The following is a 26,003-nucleotide window of genomic DNA, read 5'->3' as shown; positions in this document are numbered from 1 at the left end:
AAAGTCGATGTGGGGAGTATTGATAACAATAGCAGACGCCCTCCTGCTGACTGTCACTATCGATTTGCAAAGTATTAATTATAATGGCAGATTTCCCCTTTCTTTATCTCTGAAATCAACTTCAATGAATATATACAGATCGGTGTACGAACGTATATGCAGTTTATAATATTGCAGGCCCTTCATTTACAGATTAACTGCTGTTAAACAGTACGTCATATCGACTAACGGATCGCACCATAAGACGCCACTTTTTACGGTCTAAGTGGTTTATCCTATGACATTTTCTCGTATCTACACTATGGTTTATATTTAGTAACATGGAATAGGGAAAAATTTGCATAGAGTTTTCGTACACTTCATTACTTTTTCGATACATATGTAACAGCTAGAAACATACTCGCATATAACTACTGGGTGGGCCAGTGTTCGTGAAGAATTTGATGATTCTATCTTGACTATAAGTGTGTCAAACTATAAATTATAGTGTAAAAATACAAAATTTACGCACAATCGAGAATTACAGTCAAATATAACGTATAATGGACAGATATACGACAAAAAGTCATAGAACCAAAGTTGTAGATCACTCCAAATTGAACTGAGATTGTTCCATCCGTTTTGTGATAGGACTTCCGTTTAGCCACCAAATAACTCCAAAGGAAGGTCTGCACCACAATTAAAGTTGCTTCCACATTTCGATACTTTTCGGGGGTAAAAAAATGAAAAAATTTACACCTCGTAATGTTTCCGTCGGACACAGGCTTAAAGCCAAAATTTTGTCAACAATTTTCTAGCTCGTCTGGCAGATTGTGCCGCCATCTAGATTTACGGAAGGGGGTAAAAATTTAGGACTTTCAGAAAACATTTAAGACCATGAAAACTATATGTTATCGTTTTCGATAAATATATGCGACTGAGTTCTTAAGCTGAGCCCCAAATTTTTACTTTTTAGCGTGCACCCTTCAGGGAATTTTGAGAATTTTCAATTTTCCTAGGGATACTGAAGTCATCAGCTTCTTTGGTACCAAGTTGTAAGTTTATAAGATGCTTGGAAGTGCCTCATTAATTCACGTCCATTCTCATTTTTATACCTTACTTTATATATAATATATACACACAGTACAGAATATATAATGTATTTTGATTATATTTCGCCCCCTTCCCTAGGGGTTCTAGGGGCGTCTTTCCCCCTCATTATTTTTTTCCAGATAGTAGGTAATATTTGTACGTCCCCACTTCAAATGGATTATTTCTAAGTCATACTGTCCCTCCTCGCCTCCACCCAAAAAGGGGGCTGAACTTGAACTTTAAAAATGTCCGGAGGGTTTCTATTCATCTCAGTGACGCCGAAAACTATGAATTCTGTACTATTTTCGATTATTATTATACCTCATTCTCCCCTCACCCCCTACCCATAAGGGGCCTGGACTTTGACTTCTAAAATATCCGGAGTGTTACTATGTATCTCAGCGACAGCGAAAAGTAAGGATTCGACATTATAATCGATTATTTTTATATCTCGCTCCCTCCCCGCGCCACTAGCCAAAAGGAGGCTGAACTTGGACTTTAAAAAAATCGGATTGTCACTATTCATCTCAGCGATCCCGAAAACTATTGATTCGACAGGGGCTGTAACCCCTGGAGGCCCGGATTCAATTTCCGGCTCTGCCACGAAATTTCAAAGGTGATGCGAGAACTTGAACGGGGTTCACTCAGACTCGGGAGGTCAACAGAGTAGAGGGAGTTTCCCACCTAAGCCAACCTCGAAGTGGTTTTCCGTGGCTTCCCACTTCTCCTCCAGGCAAATGCCGTGACTGTAAATAACTGAAGGTCACGGACACTTCCTTTCCTTTCCTTTCCTTTCCTTTCCTTTCCTTTCCTTTCCTTTCCTTTCCTTTCCTTTCCTTTCCTTTCCTTTCCTTTCCTTTCCTTGTCTTCGTATCCTTCACAAGGTCGCTGTTCAGCATAGCAAGTGAGGCCGCCTGGGAGAGGTACTGGTCCTCCTCTCCAGTTCTATACCCAATCAAATATCTCACAATCCAGGACATTGTCCTTGAGGTGGTATGGGTGGGATCCCTCGAGGAGTCCAAGGAAAGAACTAACGGTAAAGGGACTAAGGAAGAAAGAATAAAATACTAAGGCATTGTTATTTTGTAATAAATTAAATATTTCACGCTATTATATTATGACCGGTATTTATTAGTTCATATATATCTTAGCCTCTCTCATCCATTAAATGCCGAGCAAGTGGCTGCGAGGCTTGGGTCACGTAGCTATCAGCTTGCATTCAGGAGTTAATGGGTTCCAACCCCACTATCGGCAGCCCTGAAGATGCTTTTCCCTGGTTTCCCACTTTCACACCTGGCAAATTCTTGGGCTGTACCTTGATTAGTAATGCCATGGTAGCTTCCTTCCCAATCCTAGCCATTGCCTATCGCATCACCGCCATAAGACCTATCTCTGTCGGTGTGAGGTAAAGACAATTGTAAACAAAAGTTTTTAAATATCTATTTTTGTGCTAAATGGCAAATAAATTGAAGTATTCGTCATTTGCCGTCTGTAAATCTGGCAACCCTACCTAGGCATCCCCTAGGAATTGAAAATAGCGAAAATGGACTCTCTTAAGGCGACATTCCGGAGATACAAATCGATACGGTATTTTGGTCATTATGGTGAAATTATTTTAATGACTAAAATTTGAAGGATTTAGTTTCTTCTTCCTTGTCACGAAGTTATTCCGCTGAATTCAAACAATTTATCACTGTAATAATGCTTTGTTTGCCAATTGTAATTTTACATTTAAATCCCATTTTTCTCCCATAATATTCTGCCAAATGTAAGAAAATTTGTATGGTATATATATCATAGCTATATTAAGAATCCTGCGTATGGAATTTTTGATTGCAGAATTGTTTCATGTAGTAGGGATTTTGAAGTCCAAAATTTTCGAACGTAAATATTACACAAACTTTAGTACTCTACATCTCCTAATATAAATTATGAACAGAAAAATGGTACGTAGTGCTTTTAAAAGAAGTATTATCTATCTAATTACGAATTTAAATTAACATGTTAATTAAAGTTCATGAAAAAAAATTGTATTAAAATTTCAAACAGAAATATTTTAGAAAACTATTAATTATATATGAAAGAAATGTTCGTGATATCTCTATTTTTATGTAGGTGACATTTCCACAAAGTTTCGTGAAAATCCATGCGTTAGGTAAAAATATATTTTTATCTTAATGAAATTTGCTGTGAATTTAGTAAATGGAGTGAAGTAGGCTAGCGTAATTTAATTGATTAGAATCTCGACCTTGTAGAAGCCTACATCATTGGGGGTGGGGTAAGAAGTAGCGTATATTATTGCTAGAAGCATGCAGCGGACTTTGTTGAAAGCCTAGAGCTTGTAAAGATGTGCAGCTACTATGATGTGAGAATTGCGGAAATAAATCTCAGAGGTTTAAATGCCACTGAAGAGTATTAGTTTGAAACAGGTGAATCATTTCTAGTACAGTACTTATGAGGTATATTCTCCCAGATTAGAAGAGTGACATATACAAATCAGTCTGTAGAAACCCTTAAGCATGCAACTTTGCCAGACCCCAGGCAACTGCGGTAAAAAGAAAAACGAACATTACTTGTTTGGGATACAAACATCCACACCCCCGTACCTTGTCCACTATGAGCTACTGGGAGGCTTGACACGAAGAAAACAGTTGCCTGCCTGGTTCAGTTCCTGGTCCGTGTGTGCACCTCCTGTTGTAACGTACGTGTTCTTCTTATCTGTGCTCGTTTTAGGGGCGTTCACGATTCCTGCTCTCTTCTATTCCATGAATACACATCTCGTTATATTACATCGCGTTAGGGAGAGGAACTGATGTTTTTCAGACATGCAGCAGCTGGCCTGTGTACCTCAGACTGTAGAACGCTAGCCTTCTGTCTCCAAGTTTGCAGGTTCATTCCTGGCCCAGCCCATGGTGTTTGAAGATGATCAAATACTCCAGCCTCATGTCGGAGGATTTACCGGCACGTAAAAGAACTCCTGGGGGACAACATTTCGGCACCTCGGCCTCTCTCAAAGCCATAAATGAAGGATATCAAACCAATAACGTTAGTATATAAATGTACCTAACGCGGCGGGTTGCATAGCACTATATCACAAGGGACAGGTGGGCCACCCGGTATTAGAAATATATACATGGAAGTAGCAGAATAATATTGTTCATATAAACAAGTGGGAATGATAGCAGGAGGACAATAGAAATGAGGTAACGGGGTGAAGCTATACATACAGTATAAATCGGCTTCGGTGGTGAGGTCATGTGAGGCGAATGAAGGTGGACTGATTACCTAGGAGAATAATAGACTTCTCCCATTGAAGGATAAAGAAAGTAAATGGAAACAGAGGTAACGGTGGTTAGACTCAGTTTTTAATTCCTTAATCATAAAAGGTGTAGAAACGAAGGAGACTTTAGGGCAAATTTTAAAATGGAAGATTATGGAATTACGTATTTAACTCACAACGGCTTGCAGACTGCTGAAGATCGTACCACTCTATGCTGATGACTTATGTATGTCTAAGACTAAGAACTGTGTTTTTGAACTCGTCCTGTTGATAGTGAAATTATTCCGTGTGGCGTGACTTACAGACACCCACTATGCGACGTCATCCTCTCTACGGGAGAGTTTCTTATTTTCACTTACTTCTTCCCGGGGCCATTTCCACCTCATCTCCGGGAGCTCCCACCTCACCACGCCCTCCCCCACTCTCTGCGACTCCCTTCTGTCGTAGAACGGGACCACTTTAAAAGAACCCACCCATTAATTGCCAGTGGAAGGAGACCTTTTGATTTGTCGTGCACAACCGATGCCAGTCGCATCATTCACTAGCACACGGCTTCGAGCGTCCGTACGGTAAGTCACTCATGTATTATGCACTTGCATGTGGCTTTACAAATTCTGGACGTAAATCTCTGTTCAAAGAGACCCACTAATCTCCACCACACTAATGCTTTCTAGAGACGGAAGGGTAACTATTGAGGAAGAACGAAATTTTTAAAATCATAAGGAGTGTAAAAACTTTTATCCCATTACATTACAACAGTTTTAAAGGTTGTCTAGATAGAATAAAATTATCCGAATATATAAAGTGATATTTAAAACTTAAGAATGTAAATAACAATGCTGTTCCAACCAATAATAATATATTATTTACTTAATAACGTTAGTATATAAATGTACCTAACGTGGCGGGTTGCATAACACTATATCACAAGGGAAATATTGGTATGGAAGTAGCAAGAATAATTAAATTAAATATAATAATAAATTTAGGTGTTCCCTAAATGTTATTCAAACTACAATAAATTTCTCTAGTCCTATTAAAGGAAATTAGATCTGAACGTGGATAAACACCAACGTATTGTATTTGAGCAGACCGTATGTTGAGGGTAACTATAATTGATATTTATTTCATTACTTGCATTTCTCGTCCACTGCACTGTAGGATTTTGAAATTAAGATGACGCCCTGTGCATTAGATTCTTTGTATACCTACGAGGTTGTTTCTTGGTATTTATCTAATGATTTATTTAACTTTTATGATAATTTATATAAAATTATAAAACCATTGATTGAATTAACGGGAATGATATGCAATCACAAACCATTTTGACTAGGAAATATAGTATTTCAAGCAAACCGACCTGTAGATATTTTCTAAACGTTACAAGTAATTGTTAATATTGACAAAGGTATTTATGAAGTCTCGCTTAGCCTATTTCTAATGCTAGTTTATAAAACAGTGAGGAAATCATGCTCAATGATAATGTGCAGTACAGGAAAATGTTTCTTGAGACATTTGAATACGCTTCCATTTTATGAAGATATTATACACCACTCGAATAAAGTGAACAAAATCAACCTTGAAATAATCATACACTCTTTTTTACTAGGAAAATATTAAACTGAAAATTCAATCGCCCTCGAATTTTAATTCAATTATATACGCTTACATTCACTTCAAAGCGCAACAGGTACTTTTATACAAGGTGTAAAACAGAGACTTAATAATACCACACATTATTCCTGAATGAAATAAGTGGAATTTCATTACAATAACGTTAACAGCAGTTTTGCCACACGATTTTAAACTACTCAGTCTTCATCATTATTTCGGTCATCTATGCAAATCTGCATGCACCTTTATAGTTAATAACCAAACTATAAAACTCTGCATCCTATATTTACTCTAATTTACTTGAACTTTTCAGTTTAATCACTTAAATTAACAGTAGTATTTTGGCTGAATTTGCAGTATTGTTTAACTTCATAACCCACGTAATGAACTTTATCCTCAAATTCCTGGGAATCGAAGCTTATCTACAAGTTAATTTAGGAAATATTAAAGTTTCATAGACCAACGTAATTATGTTAATTATAATTTGACCAGCATCATAGACCAAATCTAATAACAAGGTTTGTTTAACTTCTCAGTAAACCCCTGTATTACATTGTCAACAACACTGCATATAATAATACTTGAAAATAGTTATAAACATTGTAGAATCCTATCTTCCAGACACACTAAATGTAATGAATACTGAAGTTTCTTGATCGATCCACGGAAGAGATCTACTGCACAATTTACAACCTCTACAATCAGTGTACGCAATGCTTTGAGGATGTAACAATCTGATCAGATCTTTTCCTTGTGCTCAGGTGAAGCCACAGTATAATTAAGTCACTGTTCAATTAGTCATACTGTGGATTTTGTCGAACCTACTCTATACAAAAATGAAAATGGCGCGTGGCTTTTAGTGCCGGGAGTGTCCGAGGACAAATTCGGCTCGCCAGATGCAGGTCTTTTAATTTGACGCCAGTTTGTGACCTACGGTCATGATGAGGATGAAATGATGATGAATACGACGCATACACGCAGCTTCCGTGCCAGCGAAATTAACCAAGTATGTTTAAAGTTCCCAACCCTGCCGGGAATCGAACCCGGGTCCCCTGTGTCCAAAGGCCAGCACGCTCACCATTTAGCCATGGAGCCGGACACCTACTCTATATATTTAAAAAAAGCCTCGTGTGTCGTCGTTACGCAAGTAAATAAACTCACAGTGCGTAGGAATCATAAAATTAGAACATTTGGCATGTTTAGATTTTTCCCATAAATATATTTAAAATTTCTGTTAAAAATGGCGTTTGATTTGTTATTAGATTTGGTCTATGATGCTAGCCAAATTATAATTAACATAATTACGTTGGTCTATGAAACTTTAATATTTCCTGAATTAACTTGTAGAGAAGCTTCGATTCCCAGGAATTTGAGGATAAAGTTAAGTTCATTACGTGGGTAATGAAAAATATGACAATCTAATTCAAGTGCAATATATGGTTTGCAGTTCAGTGATTCGCCTACAGTTGTTCAGGGATGGAATCTTATTCAACTTCCTCTCACCAGACGTTCCAAATTGGCAAAGTGTACTCATCAAATTACAGATTTCAGCAGTAATTAGACATGATCATCCTCCGCTAATTGCGATATAAGTGATTTTGCATTAATGTTATTGAACTTGTCAGTGTAGTTCTACCTATATCCCATATATAATTAAGATTAATTCCATACAGTATATTACAGTAGTAGGCTGTCCAATTTCGGAAAGGTTCCTATGCCGACTAAAAGTAAGCCCACAACTTCGATGCTCCCAATAATGCCATATTTTCTTTCAGGTATAAACTATGGACATATGTTTCATATTATTCTCCAGATTATTTCTATTCGGCTGCTAAGCACTGTCCTCAAAATCTAACTGTCGGACCACGTCCTTTTTTCCTGTCAAATACAAAATATCTCCAGTCGAAACAAGCAACCCAGTCTAGCAAGGCACCTGCAAACCAGACTTATAATGCATTTCCTATCATCTCCCTAACATAATTAGATTGACCGCAGATTCTGAAATTTCTCATTTGCTATATACAGTAATTTGAGAAACTCCCATGAGATGATATTAACATTTTTATTAACTTAATAAAACATTTTGGAAAAGCCACTGAGTAAAATTTGTAGTCAAATCTTTCTCACTCTGAATTACAGGAACTTGCGTAATGTGTGTTACCTTCAAACTATCTTTAACTGAAAGTAAATCAAAAATGCTATTCACACCAAAATTCTTTCATTCAAACACCAGGAATTATTCATCCCGAAGGGTGGTTTGATTCTTAAACGTTCCGTCACTGGATGTCACAGAACGAGCATAATAGGGAAATGAGGAATAAGGCAGTTTCTTGTTGTTTAATTTCCCAAGCCAGAACTTGCTATACATATCAGTAAGTCCATCGCCTACCCACTGAAATGCACGCACCAACCGAACCCATGAGTGATTTTTCACACGCTCTGCAACAGGGACTGACTTCATAAGGGATGCTATTAATAGCATCGCTCATGGGTGAGACTGAGATAAATCTATGAAACCAAAAACGTTTGTTCTAGCCTATACTGGAATATATACTGCACAAGAAAAGCTAGGTCTTGCCAGAAAAGGCACGGTAACTTACAAAATTTACCAAAATATTCCACAGATGTGAATGTTCTAACTGCAGACATTTCAGCGTCGCAAGGGACATATTTTTGGCGAATTTTAACTTTGAAAAGGTAGGATATTCTAGCCTCGTTAATGGAACACTAACCGAGATTCCAGGCTGAAAACGTAAAAATAGACAGTGTCATATTTAACACTAATACACTGCTGTATTTAAATGAACTTTTCTTAGTTGACGTCCCCCGAACAACCGGTGCTGCTTTCCTTGGGATCTTTTCCATTTCTTGGATTAAATAATCCTGGTGGGGGGGGGGAGCCATTCACTGGAACCGTATTCTTACTGGTAACTTACCAAGAAGACCCAGATAATGCATGTGATAGACTTAGATTCAAACATCATGATCCAGTTGAACGTTACATGGCTATGATTACGATATGAAGAGTCATGTAAAACTTGGTCTCTTATCTACAATTACTATAATTCTATTTTCTCTTTCACCCTTAAATATTTGGAATATCTGACTCCGTGGCTTAGTGGTCAGTGCCTTGGCCTTTGATTCTCGAAGATCCGGGTTTGATTCCCGGCTGGGCTAAGTGATATTTAATTCTAAGCACTTCATTCACCTATCTCGGGGAATTTCAGAAAATAACACATCGCTTCCAACGCTGTCGTCAGCAATAATAATAATAATAATAATAATAATAATAATAATAATAATAATAATAATAATAATAATAATAATAATAATAATAATAATAAAGAGCCTTTGCTGGCAAGATGTAGTGTTTACAGTGCACTATGTCTTCTGGTATGGGCTAGAATAAAGTTGTTACTTTCACTGACATGTCTCAGTCTTATACTTGACTTTGACAATATGAGAGTGGCTGAGGTATGAGCGACGCTAGTAATGCCATTCCTTATGCAGCCAGTCCCTGCTATGAATGGTGTGAAAATGTCGCTCATAGGATCGGTTGGTGCACGCATTTCAGTGGGCTTGGCAGACTGATGTGCAATAGCAAATTCTGACTCAGTGAGGAAAGCAACGGGAAACTACCTCACTCCTCATTTCCCTAGTACGCCTCTCCAGTGACACCTAGGCCATCTATGACAGCTAATGGTGAACCTGTTGAGGATCCAACCAGCCTTCGGGATGAATACCCAACATACAATAATAATAATAATAATAATAATAATAATAATAATAATAATAATAATAATAATAACCACAGGACATTTTCAACATCCCCAAACAATACTACATATGAGTGTTGGCAATAATACCAAGGCACCGAAGTGAGTTGTTGATATTATGTGCTAAGAGAACCGATGAGTGTTGCTGGAAATATATTCCAAGGTACCAAGGTGAGTCGTTGGTATTATGTGCTAAGATACCGATGTGGGTTTTCGGAAATATATGCCAAGGCCCCGAGGTGAGTTGCTGGTATTATGTGCTAAGAGACCGATGTGGCTTGTTGGAAATCTATGCCAAGGCACCGAGGTGAGTCGTTGGTAGTATGTGCTAAGAGACCGATGTGGGTTGTTGGAAATCTATGCCAAGGCACCGAGGTGAGTTGTTGGTATTATGTGCTAAGAGACGGATGTGGGTTGTTAGAAATCTATGCCAAGGCACAGAGGTGAGTTGTTGGTATTTATGTGCTAAGAGACGGATGTGGGTTTAGCACAATATATGCTAAGGCACCAAGGCTAGTTGTTAATATGTGTTAAGGTACCGATGTGGGTAGTTGATGTTACAGTATATGCTAAGAGACAAATGTGGGTTGTTGGCGTTACGTTCTAAGGTCACAACGTACGTAGGTTATTTATATTTTATTCTACTGTACCGAGACAGAATTTTTAATTTTAATCTCATGACGATTAGTGGACTGACTTTGTAAATTGCGTGTTTGTTCATTTAAAAGACTGAAAAGGTAAGGGAGGATGAGGACCTCTTTCTTGCCTCAACTGCTTTCGAATCCACAGATATTACTGTAGAAAACAAAGTGAATATGGCGTTTACCTGAAGCATACGACATTTCTTAAAACCAATTGCTCCACTGTCGATTTCTAAAAGCGTGTTTTTGATAGTTCACAATATCGCAAAGGGAAGGTAGGACGAGGAACTGTTTCTTAGCTCAACTACTGTTGAATAGACATGTGCTTGCCTCATGAAGAACGAAGGGTTGAATTTAAATGTTAACGATCTACAGTAGTATAAATGTGGCATGTGACTGAAGCTACGATTTTCTGTACAACGTAGATGATGCAGAAAGGCACTCTGTGGATGCTGTGCCTGTGTACACTTGCCTGTGGACACCAAGGCCAAGAGAACGCTCAACACTACACCAACGAATGGGTGGTTCGCCTTCAGGGTGGACCGGAGATTGCGAAGCTTCTGGCGGAAGAGATGGACTATGATTTCGGAGGAACTGTGAGTGTTCAAATTCTAATTCCTCTTTGTCCAATGTTTACTGATATCTATGAAGTTAATTTATATATTCCAAGTCCAACTGTTATTAACCATGCCTGTTACTCTATCATAGGCCTACAGCCCACAGCTACATACAAATTTAACGTCTGAATATAAGAGTATATATTATTTTATAAGATCTATATAAATAAAATCGTAACGACCGTGTGTCTGTAAATTGAATATTTGGGTGACATTTTCATTCAGTTTTCATTTAGTATCTATTTGTCTGTCTGTTTGTCTGAGTTCGTATAACTTGTAAACTACTGGATGTATTTCTACCAAACTTCATATTCAGAATCAACCTGTCCTTGGGTAGGTTTCAGGGCCAATATTGTTTCTAAATCTCTGAAATGACTGGGGATTTATATGAAACCGAAACAGTGATTTGGCACTCCCACAAAATATACACAACCAAACTTAATTGAAATCTTCCTGCCTTAATGAAAATCAAATTCTATTTTTTTCTCCTGTGCATCATTTTGATACAAGGGTTAGTAAGGGAGATATTATTCACGGACCTTTTTCCAGTCTAAGTTCGAGTGGACATAGCCTAAAATCGGGCACATGTAAAGTATATTTCTTATATCTAAAAATCTACTGCAATTATTTTAACCAAACTTAATATTTAGTACCGCCCCCCTGCCAAAAGGTGGGTTTTAAGGTCCATAGCATTTCAGATTCCTGGAGTGAACCGAGGGTTTATAAGAAACGGAGACCGTGATTTTACTCTTCCACAAAATATACCAGATCATCGTGGATGCGAATCGATCAACTTTGATAGAAATCATTTCTAAAACTTTTTCTCATGTGTTCTTTTTCTATAAGATGTTCAATAAGGGACATATCATTAACAGATTGTTTTACAGGCTAAGTCCACTAGACATAGCCCAAAAGGTATTTTACGTGGAGCAGATTTTTTATCTATATAAATAAAATCGTTATGACCATGTGTCTGAACATTGACGATCATATATTTTAGTTTTGGTGCCTATTTCTCTGTTTGTTTGTTTTGTTTGTTTGGTTTTTGTTTGTATATCCGAGTTCTTATAATTTGAAATCTACTGGATATATTTCTACCAAACTTCATATTTAGAATCCACATGCTTTTCGATAGGTTTTAGAGCCAATAGTTTCTAAATCCCGGATTGGTTTGGTGGGTTATAGGAAGTCGCAATTGATTTTTACCCTCCCACAAAATATACATGACCAACTTTAATTGAAAATTACCAGTCTTAATGAAAATCGATTTCTAAAAACTTTTTTTCTCATGTGCACATTTTCGATAGGAGAATAACAAGAGTGATATTATTAACGGACGGCTTTACAGGCTGTCATGTCATTTCGTGGTTAAAGGTTTAACTAAAGAGCCATCTTACTCTTTTCGATAGAAAAAATAATAAGAGAGGTTATCGTCAACGATTGGTATCATGAGATTCAGCCACAGCGCCTTTCCCGGTTTCAGAAAAACAACAATGAGTAACCGAGAAGTATGGAGAATTACACTCAACTTCAGACCAGGAACTGTACCGTTCAATAAACTCTGTGATCATCCTCATTCCGTCTTCACTTTGTTCAGCTTTATCGTACTTAACGTTAGACTACTGCCATGTGCTTTCGTAGAAGAGTACCATTTTAACATGCTGTATGAAACTTTTGAATAAAGGCATGTATCTTCGCATAAATTCATGAAGGAATCGTGAAACCAATTACTAATTACCGTGCGAAGAACGGGTACATATGCCACTATTTTATAAAAGTCAAAAAGTCATCGCCGTGGAGGCCATGAAGGCCCTTGGAGGGGCGGAAGGTAAAGGCTCCACGATAACCTCGGCACTTGATGGGTTAGAGTGGTTAGCTCTACGCCCGGCCGCCTTTGCCACCAGGAATTAGCCTGGTACTCATTTTTGGTGTAGGCTGAGTGATCCTCAGGACCATGTGCACCCTCCGGAAGTGGAAATCTCGTTTCTTAAATTTTAGGACTTCCTGACGGTGATTCGAACCCACGTCTTTCCGGGCGAACCAATCACGCCTTTACCGCCTTGGCCAGGCAGCCCCTAATATTTTTTAAGATCGACTGAATACGTGAAAACTTTGTAATTTAAATGGCAATGGATAATGGTTTGGCGGTGAATTCTCCTCTTCCACTTTAATTTCACTGACTCATAAATAACGGCTGCTTGTGATGTTTTTCAATCAAGCTTTAAATACTTTTTCCCAATTCGCAGTTTCAAATTTGCTATGTAAAACCTATTTCATACATGTCATGGACGAAGACTGAGATTGAAATTGAAATTTCATCAATCCAATATTTTAACAATGCTTAAAAAGTAGCACTTGATTGAATTACATATTGAACTCATTTTGTGGCCAATCACCGTAGTTTGAGCCATATAAGATTAAAACCAGTTGTTAAGAAAATATGAATACATAGGCTTACATCAAAGATAGCATGTAAAATTTCTTGCTTGTTGATAGCAAGATTATAGTCATGGGATCTCTAGTCCTATATCGATTATCAACCATAGAGACGTGATTCATTTTCGTTTCCGATCTCCCATCAAAACGGGCGTAGAATGGAGCGATAGCCTCCTTATTGTGAAGCCAATGACAATGTCATTCGGCTATCATCTCCTCAATACATACAGTAATAAATTTCAGTTCTATGGCTTTTAGGGATGACAGACCTGACAAAAACAAATGTGGTTTGTGGTAGGTCAGAAACTGAAAATTGAGGTACATTTTGATTTGATTTACACTCCTCATTTCTCTCTCCAGAAATCCAAGATTATTTGAACCGCAGGTACGTTAAGCAATATATTAGCCACAGTAGACCAATTGCATGGCCTACTCGTTCTCCCGAGCTCAACCTAATTTAAATCTTCGTCAGCTGAATTGACTTATGTATGAAACTCTTGATGAATCGGAGGAAGAACTCGTAATTCGTTTTTTTACAGCTGTTTTCTATCTACAGCACATGCGATAAGTCTATAAACGTGTACGACGGGCAATGGCATATGGTTTCCGAGATTATATAGAAGCAGGAGAAAATACTATCGAAAGATTTTGACATAAATATGGCTTATGGCTCGGGGTCGTCTGAAAATTATCGTTAATGTGATGGAAGGGTAACCCTATCAACCGTGAAGCGTGTGATGTAAGGTATGGATGGATGGATGGATGGATGGCCAGGCAATTTTACCTATCATTCGTGCAGGCTACGGCTGATGGCCATCTAAAATTAGCAGGCATTGATGGATGGCCATGACCGAGACATATTTACGATCATTTGATTTTCGCAAAGGGAAAATTGGTTTCTTTCTTGTAAAGGATTACAATTAAACTGTAATACAATATTTTTTATTCTTGGCGATGTGAGATTCGCGAGGAGCGAAAGCCGATCTGGTCGGCGCGTGGCACTCAGGTTTTTCATAACCTTGGTACTAAATGAAATAGCTCGTAGCAATTCACTTTGTCCTGATTTCTGTTGTAGGATGAAAGATATCCATGGTCATGTGATTTCCCAAAAGTGTAAGTCTGATTTCTACATTTTCCTATACTCTATTCAGGAATCATAACGAGGCCATTGCCGATGAAAAAAGCACACTTTTACCGTGTGACGGGGTAACTGTTCACCATCGGAAAGTGAAATTACCATGTTAAATTGGCCGTGCTCTTCATAGGTTTAGAAAAGAACCCCCATTTTGAGTTTCATTTGGAAGTGTTCCGGTTACGAGTATTGTAGTATCTGAAATGGTGTTTGGAATGCGTCGTGTTTAGGCAGAATTCTCACATGAACGTTCGTGATAATAGAATGCAATATTATATCAAGTAGAGGAATGGAAAACTATGGTACATACGATCGAAGCAAGTACAGTAATCCAACCTATGACTAATACGAAGTCTGTGTAGATTGGAATGAGAGAGTCAAGAAAATACGTCTGAAAGCAATCACTTAACTTGGTGGTTGGTCCTACTAAGCACCAAATAACAGAGACAAACATTTATTCTGGGTTGCAATGATTTTATTAAACACTTTGCCTGATCTACAGCATTCAAAAAGGATGATGATACATGCTACAATACAATATTTTATTCACACTCTTGTCTGTTATAAGAGGTGCTCAAAATATCATCCTTGGACACAGCCCTCCAGTACACACACACACACAGTGCAAGAGTGATCCACTATTTATAATTTGTATGCTACCAAGAACTCGTAATACTGTGATCTTGATACTCGGTGTAATTCTGCCGGGCTGAGTGGCTCAGACGGTTGAGGCGCTGGCCTTCTGACCCCAACTTGGCAGGTTCGATCCCGGCTCAGTCCGGTGGTATTTGAAGGTGCTCAAATACGTCAGACTCGTGTCGGTAGATTTACTGGCACGTAAAAGAACTTCGGTGGGACTAAATTCCGGCACCTCGGCGTCTCCGAAGATCTTAAAATAGTAGTTAGTGGGACGTAAAGCAAATAACATTATTTATTAAAAAGTAACTATGATCGCTGGAAAATGTCTCGATTTATAGTATTCCGTGTTATAATATTATTTCTGCGTGCTTATCAAAGAAACGTAGGAAACATGATGAGATATTGAACCCTTGACTTACCATTCCATCGTTGGTCGGCCACAGCTGCTACAGTAGAGCAATGTTGAACTCTTAAATCTTGGGGTCGTTGCGGGAATGTTTCGGTCACGATCTTAACCAAACGATGGGGTTCAGAATAGAGCCTAACTACTTGAAATGAGGAGCAAATATGTGCTTACTAACTTTTATTAAATTCTTAATGGCACAAAAAAATATTTATTTAAATCCTTGATCAACAATTAATTATTAATTATGAAATGTTTCAACGCAGTCACATTGCATAGCGTCTATATATTCTTTTACAACGTCGAAGAATTTGCTTCGGTGAAAGTAGGAATGTCATAAATTAGTGGACGGCGAAACTGAAAAATTAAAAAAAAGAAAACCTGAAAAATCGGGCACCTATTAATCCAAACGATAACTGAGAATTAATCCACACGATCCGTGGAAAATCTGACCTTCAACAAGAAGAACGCCTGATTTACACTCAATTAAGGTTATCCACCAGTCGATACCCTTTCGGATACGGAACACCCGCCGAATGGATCCTTAATCGAACCAAATTGACTATCAGTTGCTTTGGATAGGTTGCAAAATATTATTGGAAAGCATGGTGTTCACTACAAGTTAACAGAAGCATTCACAATTGAAACAAAATTCCACCATGTATTTGTCATTTCATGACATCCTTAAGTGATAAAATAAACCCTATGCTAAACGTGCATCACCCAAACAGCTGTTCAGAAGTAACCAACAACAACACGATCCGCGAGGATCTTACGTTACGTCGTTCTGAAGAAACAAAACTGCGAAATGCAGGAAACACTTATTCATCACGCATTTAGAAGAAATGCCACACAGTGAAGTTAATTAAAAGTGGTAAATCACTTGAAAAATATTATTATAAAACCGACTTTCAGGTTATGAACGGTTACGTTACGCTTAATGAAATTACAAGTCCACAGAGAAAAAAATTACACAAATTACAGAATTCTTTCCTACTTAACAATGACTACCATCACATTGTTTGTCCCAACACACTACCTACAAGTTATCAATTGATCGAACTCAACTACGTATAAAAATGAAAGAACGACAAAGATCGAAAATACAATATATAACTGGCTGACGAATCAAATCCGTATTCGTAACTCAAGTGTCACACTAATACGTTGAATGTCAATTTGCACACTACCAAAGCAAAAATGGACTTAATAACTACAAAACAATTAGGTCCGTAAAATAAAATAAAATACCGAAGTTAATTAAACTCAACACGCATGGAGAATTACAGTAAAATATTCAATCACCGTTAGCTCAGTACCCAATGTTGGACAACCCTCATTATGCACGCCGTCAGTGATTCTATAATCTTGAATAAACACCTTCCAGCGGTTGAGGGCTGCGCGCAAGTTTGGCCTCATTATTACCGATCTAACACTTCACATTTCGTATTTTACTGTAGACACTACCTTTGCCCAGGTCACTTCGCAAAAACATCTAATCTAAGACTTGAGTATGTACAGCTGACATCCCAGACCTATCGTCGGGCTTACTTAACGCCTGTACACCCAAACACTAACCTCTATGTACACGTACCTTCCTAATTCTATCGTTGAGCGTGAACTAGGACGTCTCATCATCAGTATACTCCTAGGATAACATGTGACGTCCTAAGTCTATTGTCGGGTGGAAACTGGGTCGTATACGCTCCCCCTAGCATATCAGGCGAAATCGTAATTTCAAACAAACACTGGTATCTTTAGCTGTAAATCTGATCGAAACGAATAACACACAATGAAACAACTCTTGCCACAGAACGAACGCAAGTCGAAAAATGCAATAAGTTTCTATCTGTTAAAAAAAAACGTGAACTTGAAAATAAATACCGCGTTGCGAACAATCCGCCAACTCAAACACGATCTCAGCACGCGCAGTGAAGTTTAGGAAAGAATAATATAGACTTCCAACACACGTCTAACATTTAGTGGATGTCGTCAGAAATAATAATCATCACCACCGCAGAGATACTTACTATAATTTTAGGGTGAGGCCCTCAGATCGCCTACCGTCATTGTTCCAAACATACATATCCATGACTATCCAGTGAAACAAAACCCAATGAATCTACACAGCCAAACATATCGCTTTAAAACGTTCAATATCTCATTTCACAAATGCTCAGATTTACTGATAAATTACCGCCTTGTAATTTATGAACTTTACTAATTGGAAACTCGTCATTACAGTCAAACAACACCAACCGTGTATACAAAATGCTCTTTTATCCTTGAGGTCATATTATTCTAATATTCATTACTGACTTTACGTAACTAGTCACTTGAAATTTTACTACCAAGAGTTACCCACCAAAATCGTTTTACACTTGGGATCTTATTTGACATTTACTGTGCTTCACAAAATAATTATCTCGGACCGACTTCCTCCAGGTCCCAGCTTTCGGATTGTTAGCGGAATATACTACAGCCTGCCACATATATCTCACATTTAATATACAGCCTGTCTCAGAAATCCTTCCTAGGCAAACATAGCCTGTCTCAAAAACTCTTCCACGGCAAATATAGCCTATCTCAAAAATTCATTCTCATCGCCTTCTCATGGCGGTATTACGTAAAATCCAGGCTCCCTTTTGCCTTCAACATTTCTATCACTCTCATCTCTACATATGTAAATTCTTCGCTCTCAATCCATTTTTCTTATATTTCAAGACCTTTTTCAATTCTCAATCCTCTTGTGAAAAACAACAACTTATAAAAATATACCTTTTTTTTACTGTCACTACAACTTTCGGGCCTCAAGAATACAACAACACACCGTGATTTTCCATATTATTGACATACACGATGTCACAAAATTTTTACTTCCCATGAATAAAACATAACTTTATCGAATTTCGCTGGAATTTTTCTAAATGTCCGCAATCCTTGTAGAGCATATTTGTTAAATCCACTTTTAACTTAGGAAAATTTTATCCCGCGGTAAACATTGTTACTAGTATTATTATTATTATTATTATTATTATTATTATTTCGACAAAAATTTTCTGAATTCAAACTATATTCGAAATTAAGACATTCGCCACGACTACGTTATCATTATCACCTTCCTAATTTTCCTCACTTCGGACAATATCTCGTAGATCATTAACAAAAGATTTAAACGTCGCATTTTATAATTTCTTGATGTGAATTTTACAAAGTAAAGATTTTCACACGCTGACCAAACAATATAATACATTTTTTCTGATCATTACAAAATATCAACCCGACACACGCAATGAAAAATTTGGTTGGGACAAACAACATTCTAACTACAACATTGATTAAAAGTTACAGACCTGTGGTCTTAGCCGTCATCCATGGAGTTCTGGCTGCATTTAGCCAGCAAACCTCTCGTCTAGCCTGCCATAGCTATGTTATACATCTTCTTTATAAATATAACTTAAATTGCACAACACTTTCCAACGCACTTTCAAACGTTTAGCAAGCGACGAACACTCCGCTCAAATGACCACATCTACTGTGTTCACAAGACTGTTTCTCGCCCGACTGCGGCCAGGTGTTCCAACAGATAAGAAACCAGATACAGTAGCTAACTTCAAACTCCTCTTTAACAGACACACACTGAATATGGAGAGAAATTCAATTACTTCTAAACCTTCAAAGTTCATTAGTGGCAGCTCAGAAAATTTCTATCATCTTCCATTCCTAACAGTAGATCCGAAACATAGCCACGAACATGTAGTAAGTTATTTGGTGATCAACTTTTTACACTTTTCTGCCGACGATAGGCGTGGGCTCCGCTACTTCAGAAACCAGATATACACTGAGAAATATACGGGGGGGTTCTTTTATACTCTATGGGGTGGCGCTACTCACACCATGGAGCTTGGCTATGCAATATGCTAATTCCGCATCCAATAGACCGATTTTTCTGAAATTTGTTCCATAACTTCGGACAGACTTACAGTTCATTTTGGTGTTAATCTCATAATTTTCCCATACTCGGAACAGGCGAAATAAATTATTTCTGCCCGCGCGTTTCGCGGGTTTTCTTCATTCATTGACCTTGGCACGTGTAGGTAGTCCGCGGATCGGACGCGGATTCGTCTCTAGGCTTAACTGCATTTGTATTTACCCTGGGGGTTCTGTCTTCACGTAGGGTTTAAGAATAATTTTGATTCTTTATTTCAGGATTTACTGTGTTGTCAAAATCTCTCGTTACGAAGAATTCCTTGAATTTGAAAAATTGTTGAATATTCGAAGTCCACCGAAGTGTCACGGTATTTCACGAACTTGCGGCTCGGCTTGACACGGTGAGGTCGGTCCCACGAGACAGCCAGACTCATGAAATGGCCGCTCTCAAACAAGTAACTTTTATTTGTAATAAATATTGAGAAAAGTAAAAAAAAAAATTTTCTCATCGTAGAATTATGGGTTCAGTATGTCGATCTGTTTCCCTAAGCCAAAAAATGGTAGAACACAATAATGTCATACGTGAAAACTACTAATTCATCTCATAGGTTGGCACAGTGACAATCCCGAATTTTCAACAATGCTTGTACGATAAAATGTATTGTAATTTTTAAAAACTAAATATTACTAAAATTAACGTGAAGTCTGAGCCCGGCGGTTTGAACAGATTTTCTTTATAAGTGGCCTTATATTTGACCTGCCAGCACGCAAATCATATTCAATATTGTAATCGTGAAGTTAAAGGGCTCATTACTCCAAGTGAGAGAATATAACTAATAAAGTTGTTTATAACAATTTTAAGTTTCAAGAAATGATATCGTCATTGATGAAACCAAACTTTATTATTATTATTATTATTATTATTATTATTATTATTATTATTATTATTATTATTATTATTATTATTATTATAATTCTGAATTCTTGCCAAGATCTGACCCTTACTTTTTGCAAGGATTATATTTCCCTTCTTCACTGGCTGGTAGCTTGTTCATCACATAGGCGCAAAGAAACCAATAATAGAAAGAAAAAAAAATCTTCCGGAGAATAGAAATCTCACTTGCTACACAATTGTTCGCAATTGTGTTACATGAGAAATTTTTATGCGTGGAAGGCATTTGTCAATTACAGAGGACCAATCGTTCTGTGTAATTTCCATCAAATAGCGCTCGCTCAATTGCGAGGAATTCTAGCACAAGTTGTGTAATGTCCAGGGAGACTCAGAATGAAAAGCAGAAAGAATGGTGGCTAAACTCATTAACACATTCCAGTCGTCGCAGTAGGAGCTGTAATTCAGCATAGCCTTTCCTTCCGTAGGTCCCTCTTTACATTCTCCGAGCCTGTAGGCATCTGATTGTGCTACAATACATGTCAATATGAATATAAACACTATGAAGATAATCAAATAGTGTAGATCGTAAGTTCATTATGATTTTCTGAATTTCCATTCATTTTTGCATAAGTAGACCTCGATTTATTCGGTAAATATTCGTAAATTTTGTAAGGAGTAATAACATATGCGTTACGTTCGGTGATAACATGTCATGGACAACGCATATTACGAATATCACCCAGAAAACATCCGCATTGCACATGGTGCGCGTGTATAAATAGGCTCACTTACTTTCCGAAGAAATTTTAAAAGCGCTCGTACAGACTTTAGTCCTCACTCATTTCGACTATTGTGATGCGATTTATAGAGACGCAGGGCGCAAGTTATTGAGAGGATTGCAACGTGACCAAAATGTATACATAAGATAAGTCCGTATCCTACGGAACTATGACCATGAAACTTCTTTATGCAACCACCTATCTTGGCTCCGACTAGAAATCCGTCGCACTGTGCATACCCTATGCAATTTCCAAAAAAGTCTTTCATTCTTTACAGCCATATTGCCTTACTTTATACTGCATTTCAAATACCTCTCATCCTATCACAGTCTTAACGCAAGATCTACCAATAATTCTATCCTTGCATTACCTTTACATAGAACTGTCATTTACGATAATTCATTCTCAGTACTTCCCTGCCGTGAATGGAAACTCCTTCCTGAAAGTATCAGAAGGATATTTGTTATTCTTACCTTCAAAGAAGTACTTTGGAGACATTTTGTGCACCATTAAGGATCCTATGTAAACTTGATGTTGCTACTCACAACCGTTCTATTATCACGGATACCCTGGTAGAAAATAAATGTAAAATTCCTAATCCCTTTTATCATATGTTATTAATTTTCATACACTACCTATTTTAACATATAAGATATTAGTTTCGAGTATGTTCTTCTTTCCAGACTGTTTTATTATCAATATGTTAACACTCAGTCATTATATTGTACACATATATTGTTACTGTAATTTATACCGTATATATACATGCTTCTGTGCCTGTTTAGATGGATGAGAAGAGATGAAGGCCTTAATCTTGCCAGGTAAAATAAAGAATTTACTATATTTTCACAACTTATATTTCACTAATTTGTTGAAACTTTAAATTTACTATATTGCTCACCCTTCAGGCGACTACTTTACTCCCACAAACTTTAATTTAATTTCCATACATGCATAGAGTTTTCTATGTTACATATTTGTTGAAGTTATACGAGAAAAATTTACTGCAAAGCAGAGAGCTTCAGTCATTAAGAACTGATTTTAAGAAAGACAATCAAAACACTCTCCCATCAAAAAATTAATGTGTACTAAGGGAAATACTAGTATATTTATTGATCCACGGGGCAGTGAATGATAAGCTAAATTATTTCTATACTGTATAATTTTCTTCCTCTTATTCTCCCACTTTTCCCATGCCTGTGGGGTGACAGATGAGAATTTCGTCACACGCACACACGTGAATTAGCCTTGTAGTACGGCCGGTTGTCCTTCATGACGCCAACACCATGTGGAGGGATGTAATCTCTATTACGTGCTTCTGTGCTGGTTGGTAGTGTGGTGTGTTGTCTGAATTTGAAGAGAAGAGTGTTGGAAAAAACACAAATACCCAGTCCCCGATCCAGAAGAATTAATCAGACGTTATTAAATACCCCAATCCGGCCGGGAATCGAACCCGGGAACCTCTAAACCGAGGGTATCAACACTTCAGTGTAAGTCAGGAAAATACAGTATTCCTTTTGATTGAAGCCCCTCTTTCATGAATCTCATTTCTTCAGTAGCAGCTTTGTGGGAAGTATGGCATAACGATAATAATGTAATGTAAAACAGCAATGTTAGTACATCAGATATAAAGCACAATCGATTTGATCATTTCACGTTTACTATATGTTTACATATTCAGTAACTAGCCATTGAAGGATTGCTTCATAAAAGCTATACTCTTATGGTATGTAAAGTATCGATTCCTTGACATGATGAATTTTTCAGACTTCATTGGTAGTTTCCCCCCAGAGTAAACACATTTTGGAAGAAAGATTGCCTTTGGTTCTCCAGAATTTTTTGAACAAAATCTGTGTTTCACTAGACCCTCAATGAATTGGCGTTCATCCAGCTCTGACAAACACTGAATTGAACCACAATCCGACTTACAAAAATAAATGCTACAATACCAGGAACTTCCTATTATTTCAAAATCCTGGCATTTCATAAAATACTCTACTACTGATACATAGTTGTATTACTTTTTAATTTTCTACTAAGTAGATCATAGTTGATGACGTGATCATTCATTTGGTGCGCTAGTGTTAGCAATGCACGCTAACAGAGCTTCAGTGAACATCGCGTCCTTTCAAGCAGAAGGGGATGAGTCACTAATGGAAGACTCGTCTGTGAGCGTGGAAAATTGGTGGTGATTATTATTTTAAGAGGAACTGCAACTAGGCAACCATCTTCTACGCAACATTAATCAGAGAGAAAGAATTGAAGGGATCCGACACCTCGGAAAATGAAGGTATCGGCCAAAGAAAGAAGAACCTGGAATTGAAAGACTCCCTGGGCCTCCATACATAATATGTCCGGTTTGGAAAAGAACAAGAGTTGACCAAGGAAGTAGTGATGGGCGGTCTGGAGACGGGCTCTCGAGATTTCTCGAGATTTCTCGAGACTAGCTCGAGCATTGTTTCTCTCGAGAAATTTCGAGAGATCTCGAGAGCGTTGTGCCCGCATTGGTGGTGAGCAGCGTGTGTTAGAACTACAGGTAATCGGAGTTGAATGTTGTTTGTGCCGAGTACGCGAATAACAACCACAACAAATACGTAAATACGTATCAACAAGCGACTAAGGCTTCACTCCTTTCGTTTATACCGAGGTCTATTTTGACGCAGTATATCATAATTTTAAAATTCCGCCACGACAGATTCAGCTCACCTCATACCCGACCCCGCAGAGAAACGGGGCAAGGTTTCGACAAACAAACATAACATAATTATAAAGGATACGCATTGCGGCATTGTATGTAGGGGTAAGTACACGAATGAGTAGGCTAGGTACAGAAACTGACGGCTACTATAGGTGTACTTAATTATCAGTCATGATTGATCAGATCCGACATTCACTATCCATTTTACCAGTGCTTGTGTTTACCGACAGACATTGTGAAAATGATTAGACTCAATATTAATATTGGAATATTTCCATTTTCTTACTACGTATTATTTATCTGCCAATAAAAATATTTTTGTGCTGTAGTGGAGGACTTTTATGTGTTGCTTGTTGTCACTTTAAAGTAAATTACAGAACAAAAGTTGCATTTTCTTTCAATGATATCGGTGACAATATTATTCAGTAGTCATTAGATTCCACAGTAAGTATTAAATTCCTATGCTGATGATTTTTAATTTCCCTTTTGAATGTAACTATATAAAATAAAATTACATGAAGTGGCTCTGTGATATCTTGCTTTAATTGAGCGCTGGGATAATTCGCTGTTCTCTTTACCATTTACTGATGTTGTACGATTAGCACCCGATCAAATGGAAATATTTAATCTCAGCCTAATATTCAGAAAATTGCGAATAATACAGTATATCACGAAGGTTAGTAAATAGGATGAATATTTGACTGGAAGATAGGGAGTTCCATAGAACAAATTAGAAAAACAAGTGAGAGCAAAAACTAAGGCAATCTAATTTGTGTCTTCTCTCTTGAGTCTAATAATGTTCACACCTCTGAATGATGACGAAGGAAATAATTAATGACAATGTTATAGAGTATTCGTGACATAATTGGGTACTTCGTTATATGATGGTGCAATGTGTAATAGTGTCTAATTGTACGCACCAAATTTAGGACGACCCTATACCTTGCGGTAATATTCCAACCTTTTGTTGAGGTGTGTTTTATCAAAATTTAGTTCTATTATTAAGAGGTGGCTTCCAGTGTAGGTACTAGCAGCTGTACCGCACAATACATTCTGAAATCATCTTCATTTTGCCTCGACTTTGTTCAGCTTTATCGTAATTTAGATGACTAACACGCGCTTTCGGAGAAAAGTACAGAATCAGTTTAACATGTCGCAATGAACGTGTGAATAGGGTCACGTAACTTCACATAAATTCTTGAAGGAAACATGTGAAACCTTTACAAATTTCCGCACGAAGAACGCGTACAAATGCTAGATGTGTAATACTTTTTTCAAATCTGGTTTCGTGAAATCTTCGTAATACCATTTGGGCATAGTTCTCCATTGTTCGTATTTAAGTGGTATTTACTATGGTTGGGATCTACAGCAAACAACATCCCCTTTTTTAGTTTAAACACCTTCATTTTGTGCCTGAGACTAAAATATTTCGAAAGTGACTTAACAGGATTCGAGAATATCTTAGATATAAAATTCTGCTGTCCCTGAGATTTGAAGTTGTTTGAAGTGAATCAAAATTTCTGCAGATAATTTTATTGCCGTTTTGAATTTCCTGCCATTTATAAGTGAATTTCTCATTTTATTTCCTAAGCACATAATATCTTCTTTTTTAACACTTTTTGATATCTCAATAAACTTAAATCATGTTTTTGAATTCTCTATTTTGCTTCAAAAGTCGTAAATAGATCAATATTAAGCAGCAAATTTTCTATATTGTTTTGGCTCAAGCAATATCGCGGCCATTGATTTCAACTCCGGCAGAACCTAGATGATATATTACGTAATATCGATGGTGTACAGACCAATTGGCGTAACCCTCCCGAATTTCCAAATTGAAGTTATGTGTGAATCAAGTAGTTAATACTATAACGTACATTCTGGTAAATTGGCGTAACCCTCGACACTTTCCTTCAATGCCAAACAGAAGAAAGTTGATGGGGTAAGCACACACAAGGCAAGGTCAGGCAAGCCATTTGGCGTAACGAGCTAGCTGTAACCCACACTTAACGGTAGGTTGTACTAGTCAATTGGCGTAAGCTACTATAGTTGCAACAGCTAAGGCTTTCGATCTCACAAGCCCGCTCAAGCCAACTGC

General features: G+C 37.5%; 1 protein-coding gene across 1 annotated transcript in view; it reads left to right on the top strand.

The window, feature by feature from the left end:
• LOC136881601 (neuroendocrine convertase 1) overlaps positions 1-26,003 on the top strand; it is a 313,703-nt gene that overhangs the window by 25,260 nt on the left and 262,440 nt on the right. The window contains exon 2 of the mRNA XM_067154163.2: positions 10,808-10,978. Coding sequence (XP_067010264.2) covers positions 10,808-10,978 — 171 coding nt within the window. The remainder of the gene's footprint in view (positions 1-10,807; positions 10,979-26,003) is intronic.

The sequence above is a fragment of the Anabrus simplex genome, chromosome 1, assembly GCF_040414725.1.
Source record: "Anabrus simplex isolate iqAnaSimp1 chromosome 1, ASM4041472v1, whole genome shotgun sequence".
Classification (NCBI taxonomy): domain Eukaryota; kingdom Metazoa; phylum Arthropoda; class Insecta; order Orthoptera; family Tettigoniidae; genus Anabrus; species Anabrus simplex.
This window is presented reverse-complemented; position numbering and strand designations above follow the sequence as displayed.